Genomic DNA, 13,856 nt, shown 5'->3' with positions numbered 1-13,856 from the left:
GAAATCGCGCAATCTATTTCGACAGTTTTGGCAATCTTCGACCACCCGAGGAATTGGTGCGATATTTAAATGTGCCGAAATTGGAATACAATTACACCTCTTATCAAACGTATGATCAGAGTATCTGCGGACAGTTGTGCTTGCAGTTTCTCCGAGATTTTTCGCCGCAAATTTAAAGACTGACATTGCGTTATTTAACTCAGTTTTGTCAACATGTCGCTAACACTAACATTGACTGGGAAGAGTAGCGTCCTCGCGGCGACCTACTTTCCGCCCATAGATTTGAGCGACGCGGACTACGAGCTCGGTCTGACGGATTTTGAAACTTATCACACTATATCGAATGTGAATTCCTCAAATAATAAATTTTACTACGGCACAGACGACGCGGAAATTACGATTCCCGAGGGATCGTACGAGCTGCAAGCGATACATGAATTTTTGAAACGTGCACTTTCCCGAAAACATAATGCTGTTAGCGATAAAGGTGTCGACGATGAAGATTATCCAATCGTGCTCCGCGCTAATTACAATACGATGAGAAGCGAGATCAAGTGTGTTTACAGAATAAACTTTAGCATGCCCAACAACATTGGATCGCTGCTGGGATTCTCGAATCGTATACTGCAACCGCGAAAATGGCACAAATCGAACATGGCGATTAATATTATCAACGTGAACATTATCCGCATAGAGTGTAACGTGACCGCGGGTGCATACAACAACAATAAACTCGTTCACACGATACACGAATTTTCACCGAGGGTACCACCAGGATATAAGATATCGGAAACGCCGGCGCAGATCATTTACCTGCCGGTCTTCGTACGGAGCATTACTGATTTAGTGTTACGCGTTACTGACCAGGAGGGACGATTGCTCGATTTTCGTGGTGAAGAGATAACAATTAGATTGCACGTACGACGGCGGGCCACCCTCGTGCGACGGGATGCTCGTGTTGAATAAAGACACGAAGAACACAATCAGACCAGCAGCAACATCATTCGCTAATATCAAATCAACTACGAAGAAGAGACTCACCTCGTCAAACGTTGCGTTTTTACAATCTTTGGGATTTGCGGTGCGCGCCATCTGAACAATGACTGAGATTCTCAACATCGAGGAAGAGCCAGTCTTTGACGATTGCATCGTCAAGATTGAGACTCACACATACAACCCGTTTGCCAACACAACATTTGGATACAGCGACGAGATAAGAATACCCATACAACAACAGGATTTATATACATTGCCGTATGAGAGTTTCTTATATATCGAAGGAGAACTAAAGATAAACCATCCAATTGAGGGATCCAATGTGACACTGGGAAATAATTGTGTCGCATTCATGTTTGACGAAATTCGCTATGAGCTCGATGGTGTGGAGATTGATCGCAACAGAAATGTAGGAATAACAAGTTTGCTCAAAAACTATGTAACGATATCATTCAATAGAAGCATGGTTATGAGTAACGCTGGCTGGAGTGATCCGATTTCTGCGAGTGGGCACTTCAATTTCTGCGTACCGCTCTACATGTTGCTGGGATTTTGTGATGACTACAAACGAGTAGTGTTTAATGCGCGTCATGAGTTGATCTTAATACGATCGCGCAACGACAATAATTGCCTGTATGGAGATTCTGCACTGGAGCCTGTGATCAACATATTCAAGATACAATGGCGAATGTCACACGTGTTGTTGAGCGAGATTAAGAAGCTGTCGATGCTGCGCGCTCTGGAAAGCGGACGTTACCTCAGCATGGGTTTCCGCTCGTGGGATCTATACGAATTTCCGCTATTGCAGCGTACGACCAAGCATTCGTGAGCCATTAAGACCGCAACTCAACTGGAGAAGCCGCGATATGTAATTTTTGCTCTGCAGACAGGGCGTAAAAATATCATGTCCGAGGATATCAGTCGATTTGACGACTGTAAATTAACCAACGTGAAACTCTTTCTGAACTCGGAAAGTTATCCGTACGACGACATGAATCTGGATTTTGATAAAAACAGATGGTCAATTCTGTACGACACCTACACACGTTTCTGCAAGAACTATTACGGTTACGAATACCTCGAGCCCAATCTCACCATCACACGGTTTTTACAAAACGGTCCGTTTGTGATTATCGATTGTTCTCGACAAAACGAATCGATCAAGAGCGCAACGGTGGATGTGAGATTGAAATTTGAGTGTAAGGAAAACGTGCCTAATAATACCACTGCGTACTGCCTCATTATACACGATCGTGTGATCCAGTACAACCCGTTGACCAACGTTGTGCGCAAAATCACCTAAAAAATGTTTACACAAATACGCGTGTGAAAGAGGGGGAGGAGGAGGATACATAATCAAGATGATGTGAGATGTTTGATGTTAGTGAAGTAATACCTCTCGACTGACTCGCATCGAAGAGATCATGTCCGCACCAACGTTTGTCGACCTGCAAGGATTTATACTAAACAAACGATTTATCGTAAAGGAAGCGGCAATCCTGAGAAGAGGATATATCCTGTCGCACTATTTCTTCGCATGCCCTGTGCCATGGAGCGTGCTTATAAAGTCGGAAAGGCGTCAGGCCTCGTGGCTAACTCAACATCATCACAGCTTACAATGGGAGGATGGAAATGTTCCATACGGCATGGCTCAGCGCTTGATTACGGCAGCTATCGTTGGCATAAATGAGCAAGAAGACGATGAAGAGTCCTCTCTCGTGTATGTAAAAGGACTCGAAAAGCGAGAATGGCTGGCCGAAATAATGGACGATGCGAGCAGCGGTTTTACCATTGAGACCTTGGATGCCATATATGAAGATGTACCTGCATTAAATAAGTTAGATCCCACATATACTCTACGATGTAATAAACATGTAAAAAATTGCGCGTTACAAAATGTATTTAAATTATTCAATTGGTGGTCGGCCGCAAAATCCAGGCTTGGATCCGACGATCATCCGTTTTTTGAATAAACATATTGTTTACATACTATTTTCTTTGTTATTTCTCTCCTTCACCAGATATATATTTCTAAGAAATCCTTTCTCCTAATATTTTTAAATATTTCTCTTTGTTCCCCTCCAGATATATATTTCTAGGAATTCCTTTCTCCTAATATTTAATTTTTTATCCCCACTACTTTTAAATATTTCTCTTTATTCCCCCTCCAGATATATATTTCTAGGAATCCCCTTCTCCTAATATTTTAAAAATGAGTGTTACTCGATTATTAGTACTTTTATACGATCAGTCTCTCGTCGACTGTTCTGACTGGTGGTTCACTTTTTAATACCCTCGAGAAAAATATTCTGCACCAAAAAAGCAGCAGCATGAATTACTACATGCCGAGACGCGATGAAACGTGCGAGAAGAAATGCGACGAGTAAGTATAACTTTTTCTATTTTATATATTTTATATTTTTTCTATTTTTATATTTTTTTATGAGTTATAATTTCTTTTTTTCCTAATTTAGTTTTAATTTTTTTTTCCTAATTTTTTTACAGCGTTTCGCTGGAGTCTCGTGCGGTTCGTATACTTGGAAGACGATACGCATTGACGACCACGGAATTCAAATTCCTCGAAATCGGCATCAGAGTGGATCCGCCGAGTTACGTGGAGATCGCCATAGGAGATCATCGGGGAAAACAGCTAATACTATCTCTCGAAACGTGGAAAGGACTTTACGAGCAACGTCACGCTATTCAAAATTATTTGAACAATGACTCTCCCAACAACGATGTGTATAACTTCATAAGTGTCGGGCCGCTAACAGTACGTTTTCACAAGATAAACGACACCAAGCTCATAAGTCTCGAATCGGTGGACGTGCGCATGATGATGGTCGAATCGACGTTACGTCGTATGTTCGAGCTCGATTCATGCATCGAAATAATGTTCGATCGATTGACGAGGCTCATCGCAACGGTCGATATCAAACATACGCAATTCTCCAATATTGCATCCACTGTAACGAATGCGAGAGAATTGCCGAATGCGATACGCGCTAGCAACGCCTTCGACATGCACCAACTTGTCGATTGCGAGCTGGTGGCTTTAGTTTTTAATATGTAATAAAACTTTATATAATTATGTATTAAATATAAGACAAATAAATACTTATATGTATATCATGGTGTACTTTATTTGCGCGCCACCCGTTACATACTTTGCGAGAGAGCAACCACTAGAAAAGAAAGAAACAGCGCGAGAGAGAGACGGCGAATTAAGACGCGAGAGAGAGAAAGAAGACGGGCTGCAGCGAGAGACGTACGCGAGAGAGAAAAAGAGACATACGAGTTTTGAGAGAGACGTCGAAATAAGACGCGAGAGAAATGTGAAGGAGAGAGAGAGAAAAAGAGACATACGAGTTTTGAGAGAGACGGCAAAATAAGACGCGAGAGAGAGAAAGAAGACGGGCTGCAGCGAGAGACGTACGCGAGAGAGAGAAAGAAGACGGGCTGCAGCGAGAGACGTACGCGAGAGAGAAAAAGAGACATACGAGTTTTGAGAGAGACGGCAAAATAAGACGCGAGAGAGAGAGAAATGTGAAGGAGAGAGAGAGAAAAAGAGAGAGCTTTTAAAATAATTTTTAATAATTTCTTTATATTTACTTATAATTTAAAAGGGAACAAGAGGTAAGGAAGACATTTTAATCTAAAATAAATACACTCATTTGATAATAATATTTTTTTTAATCTATAAAATATGTGTACATTTACATTTGTGTGTGTGTAAAATTAAAAATGAAAAAAATATAAAAATAAAAAATTAAAAAATATAAAAATAGAAAATAAAAAAATATAAAATATAAAATATATAAAAATAAGGATATAAATGAAAAATAAAAAAATTAAATAGTTTACATTATGGACGATTGGGGTGGCGACGGTGACGGTGGCGGTGATTGCGGCGGTGATTGCGGCGGTGACGGCGGCGGTGACGGCGACGGCGTGGCGGCGGTGTAGGCTGAGGCCTAACATCGTACGGGTCTGGTAGAGTGAAAAGCTGCACCAGACCCCAATCAGCTTCGTCGTCGCCTCTTAAATATGCGTCCCAATCCGACATCTCTGGAACCATTATTGGAACGTATGGTTCATCTGTAAACATAACAATTATTAATTTAAAAATATAACAATTATTAATTTAAATATATAATACAATATTATAAATTTTATTCTTACCGTCCCAATTTTCATACACAGGTACAGGTTCCGGCTCGAACAGCCACACCAGACCCCAATCATAGAAATCGCCGTCATCGTCTCTTATATATGGATCCCAATCCCAATCACACATATCTGGAACCATTATTGAAATGTAAACATAACATTATTCATTTAAAAATATAATACAATATTATAAATTTTATTCTTACCGTCCCATTCGTCATCCCCTATCCATTCTTCAAAGTCGTCATCTGAATAATTTTCCCATTCTGCATCCCTTAATATATCATAAACGAGGTCCTTGATCACCCAACAACAACAAATAATACAGAGGGCAAACTACAAAAAAAATATTAATATTAATATATTTTTTCCTCCACTATTAATTAATATTTTTGCACTTAAAAAGCACTACCATTTTCGTTGCAATGTCCCGACACTTCGTTGAGGACCGTTCAAAACTTTATGATTGCAGAGACAGCCCTGCTCTCCACAGGCTGTACCCCACTTAAAAAATCTTCACAAAGAACTATATCTATTTCAAAAAACATTCCAAGTGTCGAATGTTTACATCTCACGTTCGAGAGAGCCGGCGGGTCGCATCCATGCGAAGGGACACGTGGAGAGGCGCGCGCTCTTCCATGCATATGCGAGAGAGAAAACGAGCCGCAGCGGCGACAGCGCGAGAGAGAGACGGCAAAATAAGACGCGAGAGAGAGAAAAAGAGACATACGAGTTTTGAGAGAGACGGCGAAATAAGATGCGAGAGAGACGTGAAGGAGAGAGAGCTTTTAAAGATAATTTTTAATAATTTTTTTATATTTTCCTAATATTTAAAAGGGAACAAAAGGTAAGGAGGACATTTTAATCTAAAATAAATACACTCATTTGATAATAATATTTTTTTTAATCTATAAAATATGTGTAAATTTACAAAATTTGTGTGTGTGTGTGTGTGTGTGTAATTATTTATAATATAAAATTTATAAAATTATAAAAAAATACAAATATAAAAAAGATATATGAAATCAAAATTATATAAAATAAACATATAAATAATATATAAAATTATTTAAAATTATATAAAATATATATATAAAAAAAAGGCCGTCGGAGGCGAGAGAAATTCGGCTCGGGCCTGTGGCGAGAGAGAGCTGGCGGCTCGAGGTAGCGGCGAGAGAGAGCCAGCGGGCCTGCTGCGACTGCGAGAGAGGGGGTCGCGTTAACCATCTCTGTCAGACTGTGCCTCGGCATCTGCACATAGAAATATAATAAATTATTATACTATTTTATAGATTTTTTTGGTATTTTAATATATATATACTTACAGCCTTGACAGATTGGGCACAAGTTGGCCAGGAAGAGTACGAACACTCTTTCTAAACAATCGATGCAATAAAGATGCGGTACATCCCTGTACCGCATCGTCACGTGCCTGTGCGTTAGTGTAGTTGCTGCGAATCTTTCCCTGTTTCTCATGAAACAGGGAATGCAGATTTTCACTGACCCTCCTGGTGAGACGTCTGCTGTTATAACGCATACCCATGTATCTTCGTCGAGGGATGCAACTGCTCGTACATCTAACGTACGCGAGTGACACGACTCCCGAACAGCGTTTTCGCTTTCGTACCCATCGTCATGCAAATCTTCTTCCTCCTCTTCTTCTTCTGCTTCTTCTTGCTCAACAATGGGTATGACATCACCCTCCATTTCTTCTATATCATCTAAGATGATATTCACCTCCCTGTCGTACACAGGGTCGTACATCTCGGCGTCGCTCTCGCTGTCGCTGTCGGAGATCGTGATGACCTCCATCTCGTTATCAGAAACGTTGATCGCAATGTCTTTTTCCATTTTTTTTCCACACGCGTTTGCACAATTATGATATAAGTCAATGAATTTTTTCCGCACTTCCGTAAATAAGTATAGCCACTAGACTTTTTTTCACGGACTGGTCAGGGTGCTGTCAAATCCTGGACTGAATGATTTTTGAGAGCGCATAGGTCCTCAATATATATCTCGTTCAGCCCTTTGTGCTTCACATGCGATCGAACTTATCTCAGAAAGAAAGATGATCGGTCATAAAAGAGCAGCCGCTGCAGCAGTTGATTATTGTTTTGTTTACACCTCGTGAAAATATGTCTTGACACATTTACTACAATCCTCTCTTTCACGCGTGATAAAACTTATCTCATAAACACTGCTATACTCTTCGCATATATTGTACACCTATTTAATCACAGAAAAGATAAATAGGCTGCCGACAAGAAATCTGGCGATGATGATGATGATGACGGTTCTCTCCTATCTGACTCCTCTATTTCTTGGTCCGAATCATAATCAGATGATTGTGTTTTGCATGATACCGATGGTGAAGGCATATCCATGTCGGCAAAATAAAGGTTGTCCACAGTAAAATATTCTGCGCAATTTTTGTAGCGACGCTGATAGCATGCGACTCGCTTGTGTCGTTTAGACGATCTGGTGCATTTGGATAACCCACCAGTCACTCTTAAAATGTCTTCGTGAATTTCTAGGAAATCGGCAACATCTCTTGTATGCGGTTTTTGCACACCAAGTTCGCGATTTCTTACGAATTGCACAACCGAAGTCACCGCTTTACGTTTAAAATGAAACGGGTCATCTTTTTTTTTATCATAATAGCATTCATCGAGATGTCTATATCATCTCTCAACATTCTTAAAACACCTCGAATGATCTTTTTTTACCGCGTTCTCCATTTTTGTAAAAATTCACTTGTACTGTACAGAAAAAACTACTTTAATTGCACACTAAACTTTTTTCTCACAGCTATTTTTCCTTGAGGAAAGCATGCGCTCGCCAGTGGTACTATGGCCCGGCAGCGGCATCGGTCCTCATTATATATCCCAATCAACCCTTTGTTTGTCAACGTACAAACGAGAAAAATTTAGATGACGTAAATTTTCGGCGCTTGTTTTGTTTATAAATTCCTGCAGCCGCTGGTTATCGGCGCTGGTATTTCTTAGAAATATACGTATAGATCATGTATCAACCCCCTTGATTGTCGGCGTATGCCAAGCGGTGGCCCTTCTTAAAATTTGATTATCTTAGATTTTCAGAGAACTGATTGTCGGCGCTCGGATCCAAGCGGTCCTTCTTAGAATTTAATTATATTTCTTCGAAATATACAGATAACGTATGGGGGAAGAAACGCAACCCCCTTGATTGTCGGCGCATGCCAAGCGGTGGCCCTTCTTAAAATTTGATTATATTTCTTAGAAATATACAGATAACGTATGAGGAGAAGAAACGCAACCCCCCCCCCCCCGATTGTCGGCAGCCCTTTTGTAATAGATATTGTTTATCTTTTGTTTATAAACATAAACGTATGAAGAGAAGAAACGCAACCCCCCCCCCCCCGATTGTCGGCAGCCCTTTGTAATAGATATTGTTTATCTTTTGTTTATAAACATAGATAAGTTTATCTGCTGATAAGACCCCCCGCCCGCGTGACGTCATACCCCCTTGCCCCCGAAAACCCCCCCGCCCCGCACCCCCCTCAGAGGACCCGGGTTAGAACCCCCATACTATTCCTACTGACCTAGCGACGGTTGAACAGGTGTTCGTGCGACACGAGGGACCGAAAAAGATGTTGCAGGCGCCGTACGAGGGGCCGTACGCAGTCATCAGCCGAGACGACAAAGTCTTTGTCGTGCGTATGCACGGCAAAGAGAAAACGGTCTCAATAGACCGTCTTAAACCGGCTTATATTTTATAGAGCGAGCCAGAAAACAACAGCCCGGCAGAGTCGACGGCACGAGACCAGGACACCGAGGTCAAGCAGCAAAGCGCGCGAGAGGACGTGAGGCTGCTGCCCCGAGAGAGCGAGAGAACGACGAGAGCGGGAAGAAAGGTCCGATTCCCGAGTCGATTCCAGGCGGGCCTGTAGCACCGGGGAGCCAGGATGTGCAGCAAACCCGTGAGAAATCACCGCAATCATCACAAAAATAATAAAAAAATTTAAGTATACGGGTCGCGATTCTTTAATTTTTTTTTTTTTTACAAGTATTCGCTATTTCAAATTTCTTTGATTTGTGTTATCGTCGAAAATTTATGTATACACGGCAACAGCGACATAAGCCGCGAAACGCGAAAAGAAAAATTTGACGCGTATCGAGAACTTGTATATTCTGCGTTTTATATTTATTCTTTTAATTTAAATGGACGAGTCTCAGACCGAGAGCGACGGGCGACAGAATAACGTTTTATATTTATTCTTTTAATTTAAATGGACGAGTCTCAGACCGAGAGCGACGGGCGACAGAATAACGTTAAGTACAGCGAAAATTCTTCACGTATAGGTTGTCGGTATTTATTAGCATTTATTTATTACATTATTGTTATTTATTATTATTTATTTATTATTTATTTTTTGTTACGTCATATTTATTCTCGACTTGGCGCTCGAATTTATAACGGCGAGCAAATGGTAACATTCGTCTCGGTCTGCCATCGAAAAACTTTTGCGAAAACAGTGCATCACGCAAACGTATCGTGCTATCGGTATAGCACTGGCGGGGGAGTACTGTGGCGATTATATCGTCACATGCTTCCCCAAAAATCGAAAGCGAAAACACGTATATAAATACGGACATATACACATACGAACACTCACAAATAAACATAAATAAAATATAACAGACGAGACGAAAGACGAAAAACATCGAGACGTAACAGAAAGGAAATAAACGAATAGAACATTTTCGAAGCTTATCAAAGGTGAATTTTTTTAAGACGAACGAAGAGCGATAGGAAGAGCGTTTTACATGCTAGGAGATTCCGCTACCGACAGTCGCCGCGTACAGTTGCACGTTATAGATCCGCACGATTTTTATATATTTCTGTACCGAGATGGAAAGATTGTTCTCAGAATATATTTGGTGTTAACTGTAAATACTCTCTCACAATTATTTTAATTCCCGTCTCGTATCGAAGCGTCTAAGTAATTCGACGCGCGTATAACCAAAATATTATTCATCGAATATGCAAGCAATCAAGATATATAGAGGAGAAGGTACGAATGAAGCATGTCAAGTTTTTGAGATATAATAATTTAAAAATGCGAAAAAGGGCATTTTTTTACATTTTTTAGTAAGATATTGTATAACTTTTAATTGGGATGTGATACAAATTTCTTCGACGGCTTAAAATAAAGCTTGAGACTGTAGTTTATGTAACAAATATGAAAAAGTTCGAATCTATAGAGTTTATAAAAAAATTAACCATACCTCAAAAGATTCTTTATATTGGTATAAGAAAAAGTAGAAAAATAATATTTTCATGTTATGATTTACTTTTTTTATAAATTCTTTAGATTCGATTTTTTTCATACTTGTTACATGAACTACAAATAGTAACTACCAATATATTAGCACGGGCTACATGTGTACCTTCTTTATATAACTTAATTGCTTGCATATTCGATGAATGACATAGCTATTCGAAAGAAGAATTTTTTATTTACTTTTGACGGTTTCCCCAGCGTCAAAAAAAAAAAAAAAAAAAAGGTGGACCATTTTAATCAATCCTTTATTCTTTATCATTGCGTGGATTGATTAAATGGTCCACCCTGTATATCTTGATTGCTTGTATATTCTATGAATGATATAGCTATTATATTTTTATTTATTTTTGGAGTGGCGTCATAATAATCGTTTTATGGAAAATATGGTGTCGTCAAAATAGCCAGAGTATAAATGGACTATACATAATTTTGTACTGTTGCTGTACTAACCGATCTATACTTAATTGCTTATACATTTGTACCAGTGCATTTTATCATAAAATTATAAGTAATGTATACGTCAGGGAGTCAATGTACTCTTATGTATACCATAAAATGTTTGATTTTTTGATGCCAAAATAGCCTATTGACATATATATATATATTGTTACGTCCTCCGGACGTTCTTTCTTGCAAAAGACGTCTCTCGCACACACTCTCACTCACTCGCGGCTCGCGAAATAAATACACTCTCTTATGAAGAAATGATCCTTTATACAATGATGAAATACAATGACTAATGTACACGCGAAAGAAAGAAGATTGCTCTCTGGTCAAGTCACGTCCGTACGAGATGACAGCTAGACCAAACCTGTCATGGAGCCTGAAAACAACCACAGTGTTACGTCCCTGATCTTTCATCCTCTGAATATCATCCCTTGTGTCGTGGAGCTTCATCGTTAAGGGGGGTTGTTTATTGACAACCGCCCGGTGGTTGTTTTCAGGCTCCATGACAGTTTTGGTCTAGCTGTCATCTCGTACGGACGTGACTTGACCAGAGAGCAATCTTCTTTCTTTCGCGTGTACATTAGTCATTGTATTTCATCATTGTATAAAGGATCATTTCTTCATAAGAGAGTGTATTTATTTCGCAAGCCGCGAGTGAGTGAGAGTGTGTGCGAGAGACGTCTTTTGCGAGAAAGAACGTCCGGAGGACGTAACATTTTGTGTTACGTCCCTGATCTTTCATCCCCTGAATATCATCCCTTGTGTCGTAGAGCTTCATCGTTAAGAGGGGTTGTTTATTGACAACCGCCCGGTGGTTGTCAATAAACAACCCCCCTTAACGATGAAGCTCCACGACACAAGGGATGATATTCAGGGGATGAAAGATCAGGGACGTAACAATATATACATTTACACATTTATATTATTAACATAATGTATGAAGGAGAGGAAACACAACATAAGTATTATTATATGGGAAAATTATCATTTTGTTGGAAATATCTTCCACTAGTGACATAGATAATTCTCCGAGTTCATGTACTGAAAATATATCAAAATTTGAAGATTGAAATGGTTCAGAAATAAAACTTGTTATATTAATAAATTTTTTTCCAATTAAGTAGTACTTATTATCTTTTATAGCAAAATTTTCTATTAACATAATACACTTATCTTTTAAATAACAGCAATTATCTCCAAAACGTGTACCAAACGACACATTATTTATAATCAATTTTTTAAATTGAGCAGAAAAATGTGTCATAGGTAAAGGTCCTTCATGATGTTCTAGTACCATTTGCAATTTTATTTTTTTTTTGACAGTTTAGTTATCAATATATTTTGTGACTCATGAATACGCTTTACAAGTTGTGCTAATGGATAATGAGATTTTCTAACTAATCGTTTTAGATATTGCATGTAATTTTCAAAAGGAAATGCACTGTAAAGATCTAAAGGTCCAAAAACTTTGCAATCATCAACAACATGAATTAATCCATGTACATTGTGTGAAGTGTATTCTGCTCCATAAATGACTTTAAATTGTTTCACAAAAAATATTAATAATAAACATGCTTATTCTAAATACTTTGTATATAAATTAGCATTAATTAAAATTCTAACAGCAATATGTAAAGATATAAAATGTAAGTATTTGTCAGATCAAAGGATATTTTTTAAAACAACTGGACCACAATACAATAAAAAAAATCTAAATTCAGTTGCTTTCCAGCGTGCAACTTCATTTAAAGACCGGGTTTTTCTTACAAAATCAGGAGGAATACAAGATTTTATTTCAATGAGATAACTTGAAATAGATTGTATGTTGGTTTTTGATAATCTATGTGAAATAGGTCCAAAGAGCCATATATTTATTAGTTTTTTTACTACGCCAAGGCATACTAAATGCATGTATTCAAGAGGGAAACTTTTTACCATGTTAATCGAAGGTATTGTTTCTAAAATTGATGTTCCTGTATGATGTTCAGATTGAACTCTATTACAGAAATTTTCATCCGTTCTTTCAAAATAATTTATTTCAGGATAACACACTCTGGCTTTTATATATTTTCCTCTTTGCATACATTTAGTACATGCAATAAATCCAGTGTGACCTTTGCAAGAAGTAATGAGTGATTTTGCTGGAGCATCACATATAAATGCTTTAATTGCAAATGGTATAGCATGATTATTATAAATAAAACCATCTTCCGATAACTTTATAGCTTCATCTGTAAAATCTTGTAAAAACAAATTAACATCATTAGGTTTTTCATAACCATGATAGATACCTATCACAGATATATATTGTGGATATTCAGATATTGAGCATAATATTGGATATATCTGACTACTGGAACTTTTGCTTAAAGGCAAACCATCAATATTAATAAACAAATTAATTTTTTCTGGCTGTTTTTCTAAAAAATTAATTAAATTTTGAACTGCAAATTGAATTTCCATGTGTACATAAGTGCCTGAACCTACAGATTTGTAGGGTACATGTCGAGGAGTACAAAGTAAAGTTCTGGGATCTTGAGGCAAAAAAATATTTGTTTCTAATTTTAATAAATTTAATAAACTTCGTAAGGCGTTATGTGAAATATTATATGATATTGCCCATAATCGTAATTTATTAATAAAATTATTACTTTGATTATGTAAATTTTGATTTTCTATATTTTGTTGTGATATTGGAGTATCATTTTTAATAACATTATCAGAGTTATCAGAAGATAAGCTATATAAGTCATGTAAAACATTAAAGCAATCTGTATTAAAACAGTCCTCTGTTTTATAAGTACTATTACATTGGAAATCTGTATTTTTTGTAATTAAAACATCATTTATACAATCATATTTAGAATTATTACAATTCTCCTGTGATAATGTAAAACATGTTGCGCTTTCTCTTTTAACA

At 38.0% G+C, this 13,856-nt stretch overlaps 3 protein-coding genes and 1 pseudogene across 3 annotated transcripts; 2 read left to right on the top strand and 2 right to left on the bottom strand.

Moving 5' to 3' along the window:
• The first annotated feature begins 1,348 nt into the window (after positions 1-1,348).
• LOC146720370 (uncharacterized) lies at positions 1,349-1,825 on the top strand. The gene has a single exon (XM_085488729.1). It carries the CDS (start codon positions 1,349-1,351, stop codon positions 1,823-1,825), a length of 477 nt encoding a protein of 158 aa, XP_085344855.1.
• Positions 1,826-3,222: 1,397 nt separating this feature from the next.
• On the top strand, positions 3,223-4,182 carry LOC146720369 (uncharacterized). Its single transcript, XM_085488711.1, has 2 exons — positions 3,223-3,379; positions 3,502-4,182. Exons 1-2 carry the CDS (start codon positions 3,327-3,329, stop codon positions 4,067-4,069), a joined length of 621 nt encoding a protein of 206 aa, XP_085344837.1. The 5' UTR covers positions 3,223-3,326; the 3' UTR covers positions 4,070-4,182.
• A 674-nt stretch (positions 4,183-4,856) lies between these two features.
• On the bottom strand, positions 4,857-5,742 carry LOC114934133 (uncharacterized). Its single transcript, XM_085488728.1, has 5 exons — positions 5,579-5,742; positions 5,373-5,502; positions 5,179-5,295; positions 5,009-5,094; positions 4,857-4,970 (listed from the first exon to the last, which is right to left on the bottom strand). Exons 1-5 carry the CDS (start codon positions 5,579-5,581, stop codon positions 4,857-4,859), a joined length of 450 nt encoding a protein of 149 aa, XP_085344854.1. The 5' UTR covers positions 5,582-5,742.
• A 6,119-nt stretch (positions 5,743-11,861) lies between these two features.
• LOC146720368 (uncharacterized) lies at positions 11,862-13,086 on the bottom strand (annotated as a pseudogene).
• Positions 13,087-13,856: the final 770 nt, after the last annotated feature.

This window comes from Nylanderia fulva, unplaced genomic scaffold (assembly GCF_048542155.1).
Source record: "Nylanderia fulva isolate GAGA-0341 unplaced genomic scaffold, ASM4854215v1 Scaffold70, whole genome shotgun sequence".
Classification (NCBI taxonomy): domain Eukaryota; kingdom Metazoa; phylum Arthropoda; class Insecta; order Hymenoptera; family Formicidae; genus Nylanderia; species Nylanderia fulva.
The sequence above is the reverse complement of the archived record's forward strand: the minus strand, read 5'-3'. Positions and strand labels throughout refer to the sequence as shown.

Coding starts and splice junctions, on each gene's coding strand:
- LOC146720370 (XM_085488729.1), top strand. CDS start 1,349: ATGTTTGACGAAATTCGCTATGAGCTCGATGGTGTGGAGATTGATCGC.
- LOC146720369 (XM_085488711.1), top strand. CDS start 3,327: ATGAATTACTACATGCCGAGACGCGATGAAACGTGCGAGAAGAAATGC. Junction 3,380..3,501: donor TGCGAGAAGAAATGCGACGA/GTAAGTATAACT, acceptor ATTTTTTTACAG/CGTTTCGCTGGAGTCTCGTG.
- LOC114934133 (XM_085488728.1), bottom strand. Junction 5,296..5,372: donor AGGGGATGACGAATGGGACG/GTAAGAATAAAA, acceptor TAATGGTTCCAG/ATATGTGTGATTGGGATTGG. Junction 5,095..5,178: donor TGTGTATGAAAATTGGGACG/GTAAGAATAAAA, acceptor TTATGTTTACAG/ATGAACCATACGTTCCAATA.